This window comes from Lampetra fluviatilis, chromosome 17 (assembly GCF_964198595.1).
Source record: "Lampetra fluviatilis chromosome 17, kcLamFluv1.1, whole genome shotgun sequence".
In the NCBI taxonomy this organism is placed as follows: Eukaryota; Metazoa; Chordata; class Hyperoartia; order Petromyzontiformes; family Petromyzontidae; genus Lampetra; species Lampetra fluviatilis.
In genome coordinates, this window is record NC_136291.1 from 6,308,663 (window position 1) to 6,320,002 (window position 11,340).

At 46.4% G+C, this 11,340-nt stretch overlaps 1 protein-coding gene across 10 annotated transcripts in view; it reads left to right on the forward strand.

The window, feature by feature from the left end:
• LOC144936880 (uncharacterized) overlaps positions 1-10,460 on the forward strand; it is an 86,775-nt gene extending 76,315 nt beyond the window's left edge. For all 10 annotated transcript variants that reach the window (XM_078864075.1, XM_078864083.1, XM_078864084.1 and 7 more), the window contains exon 32: positions 7,286-10,460. In XM_078864075.1, the coding sequence (XP_078720201.1) occupies positions 7,286-7,318 (33 nt within the window). In that variant the 3' untranslated portion in view covers positions 7,319-10,460. The remainder of the gene's footprint in view (positions 1-7,285) is intronic.
• The last annotated feature ends 880 nt before the right edge of the window (positions 10,461-11,340 follow it).

Below are 11,340 nucleotides of genomic sequence, written 5' to 3' on the forward strand. Positions count from 1 at the left end.
TGTGTACGAAATAAATTGAGGATGTAACCCTGCGTGTGTGTGTGTGCACGCGTGGGAGCGGTAGTGTAGCGGTTAGCGCGCTGTGCTATGAACCTGGCGACCCGGGTTCGATTCCCGCTCTTAGCCAACACCAGTGACGATTATCTGTGACGATTATTTGAACCGGTCCTGGGCCTCCCATAGGTCGACTCAGCCTGAAATGAGTACCTGGTGCGGTGTGTAAACATCGCCACTGGGGAGACAAAGGCGGCCGGGCGTGGTGCTGGCCACCCACCCCCTCGTGTGCCGTTCTGGCCTTCATAGGTGCTCGCTAACAGCACTTGCCCCTACAGTCTGTTAAGGCTATACGGGTGATCTTTGTTGTGCGTGCGTGCGTGGTTGCGTGTGCGCGTGCACATCACTTCCGAGCTTGTGTGTGTAAACACAACAATAATAAAGCGCCTACAAGTAATTATATCTCGATAACAACCTGAAATATCTCGAGCCGCGGAACAAGTTATTATCCTAACGCTCTGCCCGTTACGTCCTGTCTCGAGCAGTCATTTGCAATTTCACACGAGGTGAGTGTGAACCCGCCCGTCCGCGCTCGGCCCAATTGCACACCAGGGCTCACACAAGACAAAATGTGATTGCGTTTCATCCGGTTGAATAAAAAAAAAAGGTCAAGGTGCGGCCGTGAAAGTGCTCGCTAGCCCGACTACCGGTCGAAGGGCCATCTGTGAAACGGAGCTGCTGTAGAGAACTTCTCGAGGAAGCCGTGTGGCTTACTCGACCACGCCGGCCGACGATCAACTAAACGTTGGTTGTGCCCATCTCTACTGCTGGCTGGACAGAGACATGGACCCGGTCTTGGGGTGATGACTTTATATATTTGTCCCAGCTGCAGCACCGGGAGATAGACGCAAACTGACTACCTCTGCAATTGCAGGTGTATATAATACGGAGCTATTAGAGGTGACTTGGAATTAATATTTACAAGTATAGGGGTTTTTTTTTGCTGTTAAAGTAAATAACAAGTATTAACACGTAATAATAGGTTTTTTACCCTTTTTTCTGGAATCATGTCTGCATTAACCACAATACCTGCAGTCAGAATGCAAACAAAAAACACACTGATAATGTATGCATTGTCCTTGAAATTGATTGGTCCACACCAGAGGCAGCTTTCCTTAATTTCAAGGACAATGCATACATTATCAGTGTGTTTTTGTTTGCATTCTGACTGCAGGTATTGTGATTAAGGCAAACATGATCCCTTGTAAAAAAAGGTTTCAGTTTTGTTGCCAGAAAAAAGGGTAAAAAACCTATTATTATATTTTGCTACTGGCAAAGGAGGCCTCATGAAGTATTAAGACGCTTGCTTTAATAAGCGCGTGTATGTGTATCTTTGTGCATCTGTATTCCGTTTTCATTCGTGTTTGGCAACGCTATAATTGCATAAAAACGCAGCAATTTATTGGCACTATAACACTTCGCATTTGGAAATTTACTCTTAAAGAGTGGTTTCGTTATGTTCGTGCTAGTTTTCCCATGCACAAAGTGTCAACGTGCTAACATGTGTCTGATGATTAACATGTGTCTGATGATTAACCTGTTCTCTGCGCCGTGTAAATACAGTATATATAAAAAAAAGTATCTATAAATTAGCTTGCTGTCGTGTTGCAATGTGGCTTGGACCTCAGCCCATGTGCAGGAATGCAGGCCAACCAGAGTTCCTACGAATGTGACCCTACTTGCACAGAGACACTCACTGACACGAAGATCTATCCTTATTAGACTGTTGGGGCAAAATTTGTTTGCGAGCTCTTGTAAAGGTTGGCCACAGAGCAAATGGGTGGGTGGGTACAGCCAGCACCACGCCCAACCGCCTTTGTCTTCCCAGTGCAGATGTCAACGCTCTACGCCAGTTGGCTTAATTGAGGCTGAGCTGGGTTTTTTTTAAATCAAAGTGTGCTAACCACTACACCCACTGCTCCCCTACGCACACTCTTGCAGCGCTCAGTCACACCAATGTGTTTACCACTCACCAAAGGCACACACACACACACTCTAGCACTCATTGTCAAACCAATGCGATAGCTGTGTAACAAAAAACATGTTTTTTTTTTCCTGGGTAGTAAGTGTTATTTTCCAATTGCTTATGCCTCAAAAGTACAGAAAATGGCTATTATTCCCCACAAACTTTGCTTTTGTGACCAGGACAGTGATATTTATGAATGTACCTATTTTCAATGAGAAAAGTGTGCATTTGTGTCATTCCTTTACGTAAAGTCCGGGTCACAAAAGCAAAGTTTGTGGGAAATAATAGCAATTTTCTATACTTTTGAGGCATAAGCAATTAGGAAATATCACTTACTACCCAGGAAAAAAATCTTGTAACATAGTCAGTCACCGCCCTTACACTCTCACACTCACCGCCCACACACACTCACACTCAGTGTGCTCACCACTCACCACACACACACTCTCACACTCAGTGTGTCACCACTCACCACCCACATACACACACACTCAGTGTGCTCACCACTCACCACACACACACTCTCACACTCAGTGTGTCACCACTCACCGCCCACACACACTCACACTCAGTGTGCTCACCACTCACCACACACACACTCTCACACTCAGTGTGTCACCACTCACCACCCACATACACACACACTCAGTGTGCTCACCACTCACACTCACACACTCAGTGTGCCCACCACTCACACACTCTCACTCTCAAACTCAGTGTGCTCACCACTCACACTCACACACTCAGTGTGCTCACCACCCACACACTCTCACACTCACCGCCCACACACTCTCACTCTCACACTCAGTTGCTCACCACTCACCACCCACCCACTCACACTTAGTGTGCTCACCACTCACACTCACACACTCAGTGTGCCCACCACTCACACACTCTCACTCTCAAACTCAGTGTGCTCACCACTCACACTCACACACTCAGTGTGCTCATCACTCACACACTCTCACTCACACTTAGTGTGCTCACCACTCACCACTCACACTCTCACTCAGTTGCTCACCACTCACCGCATGCACACACACAGTCTAGCACGCGCTGTCACCCAGAGACAATATAAAAGCCTTAACACGGCTCCCACCATTCAGATGCTGTCATCCCGACAGACATGTTCTTCACCTGAGGACGGCTGCTTGCGTTGTGGCCGAAACGTCGTGAGAATTATTTTATAATGTTTTATTTTTATTTATTTTATTATTTCTCTTCTACGTGACTTTACCGAAAGAACCAAGAAGACGGCTCCCACCTATCCGCTAAAGACGGCTCGGCCTAATTCTACTTTCTCTGCTCTGTCGAGCCATGCTGGCATGCCCGAGTGCCTCTCCCAGGTGCGATCATTATGTTATTTGATGTAGTCGGGTGTCTGAGTGGTTTGTCACCAGAGTTCAATAGCACCCACATACAAATGAGGCCTTTCTCTGCCAAAGACCTCATTATTAAAGGCCACCTTTTAAAAGGCATCAGGCCGGCTATCTGGTGCAGTTTTTTTTGCTGCCCCGTTTCAAACTTACAATGTCCCATCCACTGTGTTTGAAACAGGTTCGTGGATTTCTCGCTAGACATCATTGCAAGGGGAAAAAAAAGCTTCCGCAACCGTTGCATTTATAACAATCTGCAATTCAAATGTCGATGTGCATAGCGTTTAAATGCGACCGCCCACTCAAGATGAAATGGCGAGAGAGCGAGAGGCAGGCAGTCGTAGGCAGAGGAAGAAAACAGGAAGGTCTTGAGACCTGGACTTGAACAGGGAGCGACTATGACGAATAGAAGTATGAATCACTTTGGCAAGGTGTTAGCGAGTGCCTATATCACGACGAGCGCAGCACACGAGGAAGTGAAGCAGCCTTCGGCATCATGCCTCGTCGACCTCGCACTGCTCTTGACGTTCGTGACATGCAGCTACGTTCGGTATTATATCTTAGGTCGAGTCAACCTAGGCGAGACCCGCAACTCGTTGAGCGAGACGCCAAATCGAATCCTCGGTGGCTGACCTCTGCAGCTCAGTGTGCTGAGATGAGAGAACACGTACAGCCCCTTTTTGTCACTCCACCGCTGGATGTGGAACCTCCCCACGCCGTGCGGGCCGTGGGGTTAATGCGCCCACACTTTGACCACGCTGGTCAGTGCGGGTTGGCGAAGGCGGGGAGAAGAGACGCGGGATCATACTAGTGTAATTAAGGTCGTTGAGGCGACTTCTGGAATCCGGTCTTTTATTCAACTTGCATTACAGATTTCCTTCACGCTGCTGACAGGCAGCGTGAGAGGGACAGATAGAGACGCACTGCCACGTGGCAACCTGGAGCCCCGCTCACGCGTGGCCCCTTCCTCCGTTCGTTCCCGTTCTGACCACGTGTCGTTCGTCTCCACCCCTATTTAATACCCGGGTCACGTGGTACGTTTCCACCAATCCTAGTTAGCCTCCATGGAATCTTCCAGGCTCCCTCGTAGGCTCCCGGGACCACGCCCCTGACTCATCTCCCCATTGGCTGTGGCCAAAGCCAGCAGAACCAATCCTCTACTTACAGCTGTCACCTTTCCATTACGTCAGGGCCACGCCTCTAGGCTTCCCCCCATTGGCTATAAACCAGGACCGGCAGAGCCAATCATCATGACGAGTTGTGATAAGTCAGTGAGCCGGATATATCCTCACATTACACTAGCAAGGAACAGCGGTGTATGTTTGTTTCACTGCACTCTCTGCTGACCACCACGTAGCACATCCCCGCAGCAGCCTCTTACAACCAGGCGTCCGTGGTGGTCACTCGTCCAAGCCCTGCTTCGCTACCGCGATCTTACGAGATCCTTGGGCATCCTAAGCAGTTTGGTCATTTGGCTTACGTGTACGTGTCTTTTAGATGTTCTATTTATACATTCAGATGTTCAGTATATAAAGCGACGGAGGCAATCGCTTTTTTGTTTTATGGGGGATGTTTTTAATACCTTCGCAACACAAGCAATCGTCTTCAGGTGAAAAAATACAGCAGGCGGACTGCTGAGGCAGGAAGAAATATATTTTATTATTTTATTATTTTTCTATCTACATGACTTTACCGAAAGACCCAAAGAGTATGAATTCGTGCAGTCGCGAAAGCTTTAAGGCACAAATTTACATGCTCTGGCAATCAATATGACTCGAGTACAATGATTTAAAATTCACCTCCTCTTATACAACAGTGTTTACGTTGAGTATTGCCAGACACTGCGCACCAACCCGTGGCTTGCGTGGAACGGCGCAGCCCACGTGTGTGTGTGTGTGTGCGCATGTAACATGCATGTTTGACTGTCATAGCATGAGCAAGCTGGAATGCGTGGGCGTACAAGCGTGTTTGTATGCGCAAGGAACTTGGTGACCTGGGTTGTATTCCTAGCCATAGCCAACAGCAGCGTCGATTATCTTGACCAAGGATCAGGCCTCCTCTCAGTGAACGCAGCCTTAAATTAGTACCTGATGCAGCCTTTCAACGACTCCAAAGTCCCCACCAATGAAGACTTGAAAAACCCCACCACGAAAGTGCTTAAAATCACGCCAGCCTTCTCACGAAGCAGCAGCCGCTATCCACGCAGATGGCAATGAGCCATCGTTCTAAAGGATGGAATCGTGGGACGCACGCGGCATAGACAGCCAAACGTCTCGTCACTGACCCAGCAGCAGAGGTCACTGGCTTTGACCTTTCTCGAAGACAGTGGATGGCACTCGACCGAACCCGCACGACAAGACACGGACGATGACGCGCCCGCCTGTTTCACGAGTGAAGCAGGGCGCCATTTGTGGCGAGATGTTACCTGCCTCTCCTGGTATACATGAGGTCGTGGGTTCGATCCCGACCCTGACACCTGTGTATTTGGAGTTTGCATGTCTCTCTCCCTGTGTTCTCGTGGATTTTTTTTATCGACATTACGCGTACAAGAGTATTTGGCTGCTGTAAATTTCCACGCGATAAGCCACTTCGCTGAGCTATCATTTGTGGCCAGGTCGCTTCTGAAAGATAGCTACTGTATAGCTCAGTGGGCCTTACCTGGTGAAATAAACAAAGAGTTGAGTATAGTTCAGTGTAGAGGGGAGGATGATGGATGCGACCCCCCCTCCCGCACACAAGTGCGACCGTGGCCACGAGTCCCAGACCCTGAAAGGTATCGATCGCATCGACCTGCCCACTGAGATCTGCTGCGGAAGGCTAGCTTCGTTTCTCCACTCAATATCTCGGGAAGCCATGGAGTGGATCGCCAAACTAGACGTCCCATTGCAAGCTCTTTCCAACAAACGAGAGAAGCACCGGGGGAGGCATTGGTGGCTGGGCGTGCTACTGGCCACAGGCGACTACCTCCTTGCGCATACGTGCTGTAAATGTGCACATATCATTGTGTGTGAGACGTGTTTACGAGGGTGAATTTGTAAGAACGAGAATACGCTTGTGTGTAAGGACGAGTCGGCCTCAACTGAGCGCCTGGTGCGGTGTGTAAAATCATCGCCGCTCGGGAGACAGAAAGGCGGTCGGCCGTGGTGTTGGCCACCCATCCCCTCGTCTGCCGTGCCGGCCTTCATAGGCGCTCGCTCACAGCACTTTCCCCGACGGCCTATTAAAGGCTACACGTAGATCTTTGTCTTTGCCTTCGGGTGTGCATGCGCGCGTGTGTGCGCATGTGTAAGTGGGCATTGAAGGCATTTTCTTGATGTCCGCTCTTGACCCACAAGGTTCACGGAATCTCAAAAGGGATCTTGTTTTTTTTTCTTCCACCTGTGTGCTTGGGCCCGTGACTCGCGCGTTAAGATACTGCACGCTCGGCGATATTTAGTAACGTATAAAGATAAAATAATAAATTAAATTAAATACTAGCATACGACGTTTCGATTGCAACACAAGCAATCATCATCAGGTATAAATTAAATAGAAACACAAATCTAGTATACTGTATTACATTACATTTCTAAGTATACTAGATTTGTGTTTCTATTTAATTTATACCTGATGATGATTGCTTGTGTTGCAATCGAAACGTCGTATGCTAGTATTTAATTTAATTTATTATTTTATCTTTATACGTGCCTTTACCGAAAGAACCAAAGAATAATTCCTGCAGTCACGAAAGCTACAAATTAAGTTTGATATTTAGCAACCCTGAGAGTGCAGTGCGAAGCCAGTGCTTCCTTCACCTGCGCGGAGAGAACGAGTGGCAGCACGGATGAGACGATTAACAAGAGGATCGTGTTGTGCGTGTGTATGCGTGTGTGTGTGTCTCTCGTCACAGGCATCTTCGAACGAAATCATCAGCAGTTCCTGAGCACAATAACTCGCCAAGCAGCAGAGCCGCACAACTCCAAAGAGCAGAAGAAGTTGTGTTTGACGCAACAGCGCCACTGCCACATCTTGGCACCACCTAACCCAGACACAACACACCGCAGAAGCTTACACAACTCGGGTACGCAGCGCCATAGCTTATACCAATACTCAGCACGCCATATAATATGCCAATAAAACATACAGCCCCACAGCATACACCACGACCATGGAGCATATGTCGTGACTACTGCAACACACAACAACAATACCACTACGCTGCTAGGTTTAGTACAAAAGCTGTGAGCTTTACCCAGACTACCCAACTCAATCTGGTGGTCTGGATAAGGGTGAGATCCTGTGTTGGTACAATGCACACATTTTTCTTTGTTGTTGAATCTATTTGTATTCCGGCCGGCACTACATTTTCTGTTTTGATTGGGTTTTCTCGTCATTTACAGATTTGAATCACTACACCACTGCAACATACAGCACCATAGCAAATTCTATTGCAGCGTGCAACACTATAGCAGATACTCCTACAGGGCAAACAGCTGACATCACCATCAACACAAGCACAACGTTGTCAGCCTCGAAATCAATTACCAGCCATTTACGCACAATACATCAAAATCATGCTCGTCGCATCTTCATCATCCACCATCATCACGTCTGTAACTTCAGCCGTTCAAAATATAAGACATGCCGCCAGTTTCTGACAGCACTTGCGTGATGGTGGGTCTGTAATTTCCACTTTCGGCAAAACGGGAGGCTTTGCTTTGGTATTCGTGCCTTGGTGACTGCCACTGAAAAAAAATGACAGTGACGAGCCACTTTGTGTAAATCAAACTCACTGGCTGCGTGCGTACAAGCTGCCTTGGATGGAAAAGTGCACACTGACCGCTAAGTATCATGCAGCTGCTCCCCTTTCCTTTGCCCGCACCGACTGACAAAAAGGGGCCTGCAGAAACGTAACGAACGATAATAACAACCATCATCATCTTGTTAAGTGACGCACGAGACACCGAGCAGGGGGTTTCAGAGGAGGCGTTGCGGGGTCCCACATCTGGTCGCGGATGCCGTGCGGAGGACGTGGCATTGTCCCGGTGAAGTTCACCGCTTGCTGGCATCTTTTGCGGCGTTTTTATTTTTATGTTGTCAGCTGGGGCACCCACACAAAATTCACTTCGTCAGTGTTCGGTGGGTGTTACTTTTACGTTTTACGCTTTTACTTCAGGGTTTTTCTGGTAACGGCGTGACACTTTTAAGGCAGTGAAATCGTCAAGGCCCCAGGGCGGCATAGTACGGTCGATAGTTCCTCGGAAGTCACAGAGTGAGCGCGTTGCTTCCGAGCGCGTCACAAATGTGGCGTTAGTCTTTATCAGATTGTCAAACAGGATGGGTTCAGGAATATTAATAACGATAGTCAACTTCTTCTTCTTGGTTCTTTCGGTAAAGTCACGTAGAAGGGAAATTATAAAATAAAACATAATAAAATAATTCTGTCGGGAAGACAGTTGACCTGTTGTTCACCTGAGGACGGCTGCTTGCGTTGTGGCCGAAACGTCGTGAGAATTATTTTATTATGTTTATTTTTTTATTTTTTTTATTTAATTATTTCCCTTCTACGTGACTTTACCGGAAGAACCAAGAAGATGAATCCCTGCAGTCACGAAAGATTTAAATCGAAACGATAGTCAAATGCACGAAACTTTAATCGGAGGCTTCTGGCATCTATTACATGGGATTATTCTGGAAAATCTGGTTAAAAAAAAGCGCACGAATGAAATGTATGTTGAATTTATTTTGCGCCGTATGTAGCCAACCGTGTTAATCGGAGGTAAAATGTAACAAATAATTTTGGTGATGCTGCTGCTGCGTTGGCCATGGTCCACAATCACAAATAAAACAAAACATCTTCACGCATTTGTAAATAACGTAGCCTTAAAAGGAAAAGTAGGCGATGTTTCAGGCAAATGGCCTTTCTACATAGCACATTTGCTACGATGACATGCCATCGCCTCCAAATCGTATGCATTATACATATATACCGTAGTTCCTTTTAAGTCCACGGTGTTTTTTTATGATTGTGTCGAGTATTTTTTAATCACAAGTGGAAAATTCAACCTCGGAAGGTGTTGGTTTTGATGCGTGCGAGCCTTGTCGCCTCGTCACGTGCTTTGACAGATGTGAGATTGATGTACAAGTAAAACGCAATATATATAGGTCGGTCACGCTGTTATTGTTTAATTAGAACTGTGTTCTGAGACATGATTTTAGTGTATATTTTAACACCTTTTAGCGAAGCGTGCAAAGTTAATTTTGCAACAGGAAGGGGGAAAAAATTTAATAATTCGTCATTCTGCCTGCAGCGCTTTGTTATTTCCAAATTACTTCTCGATGTTTGTAACGTGCTGTTTGTTTTTAATTGCCGATGGGGAGCTTTAGAATTACTCTTGCACGCCGTGTGATTAATTCTGCCAGGGGCGAATGAGTTCAGACTCTCTCAAAACCACTGTTTGTCAAAATATTTTTTTATTCTTTCCTGCCTTTTTTATTACCTTGTATAGTTTTGCTTTTAACACTGTAATACAATTTCAATACAAGTTTAGATTTGTATTTTTTTATATGAATCAAACACACTACCGGGCATGCAGTCGGACTGTGATTGCAGCTCTTTGCTCCAGCGTTTGACACCAGTACATGCATCGGTGACATTAGCAGTGGCAGTAATTTCTATGGTTAAGAATGCAGAACCAATGGCTACAGACACGACTCCAGTGATTTACTGTAAAACACATATCGTGTTTATTTCATTCCATTACTTTGGTGGAATGGGGGGCAGGGGCAGGTGGGGGAGAGTGGTGGTGCAGTGGTTAGCGCACCGCTTTATGAAGCCACCACGTGTTGCATCATTGACGAGTGATATCTGAAGTAGGCCCATACCCCTTACCCTGCCCCTTACCCTTCACCGACTCGCATTGACCAGTTTGGTGAAGTATGGTCAAACAACCCCAACGACCAAAATGGAATGGAGGGACCTTCATCCAGCAGTGGCTTGACAAAGGGATTACTTTTTATCATTTAATGTAGCTCTTCCTTTAATTATATAAGCCTTGTATATTTTTTCTAATGAAATGTATTTGCTCAGCGGTTGGGTGGGTCAGGGAAGGGGTAATTGCATCGGGGGAACTAATGTTGTTTTGTAAGATTTGGGATCGCACCTGGACATTGAGAGTTTTTTAGATTTTCACTTCAGGGGTTTTGTGACCACCACCCCTCCCACCTCAGTCCTCAGAGACCGATCATCAGTCTGACTTTTTACGCGGCCGCCAGTCGCTCACACTCGGATGTAAATTACCCGCCTGCTCGTTAAAATGTAAATTATGAACTGTTTGTAAATTGCTCGTGTCTGTTGCAAGGCATATGTCGAATGCTGGACTGAGGTGGCCCCCCGAAGACTGTAGTTGAAATCCACTTGTTAAGTGTACAAATAAACGATATGAAACTTCGGCAAGAGGCATCTGACTGAGTCGTGCGTATCTTCTGCGTGCAGCAATCAAAAGTTTATTTCATCGTTGGGGGGTTCATAACCTATTTACAATTAGAATTTTTTTTTTGTCAATTTCCCAGCATGTGTATGCCAATCGTGCTTTTGATGTTGTTCGAATCTCACATTTGCAAATACAGTTGCATTTGCAAATGTGACTTGTAACTTTCATCCTTACCCATGGAATCGATAGTTGAATTTGAATGGGTAATTTCATAGAGGGACTGTGTTGTTTGATGTGGTATGGGGCTGTTCTTGTTCGTGTTTTGCTGCCTTGCTCAAGCTTTGGAAATGATCTATTTTATACTTTATTTTATTAATTTTAGTGATTTGCTTACCTTTCCTATACTTTGTAATGTTTCTTGTTGTAACTTTCTGACCTGCCGCTACTGGACATCCTGTGAAAACGAGCTTCATAGCTCATCGGATTTCTCCAGGATAAATATTCTGATTCTGAGCGGCTCGGCGTAGCCCTT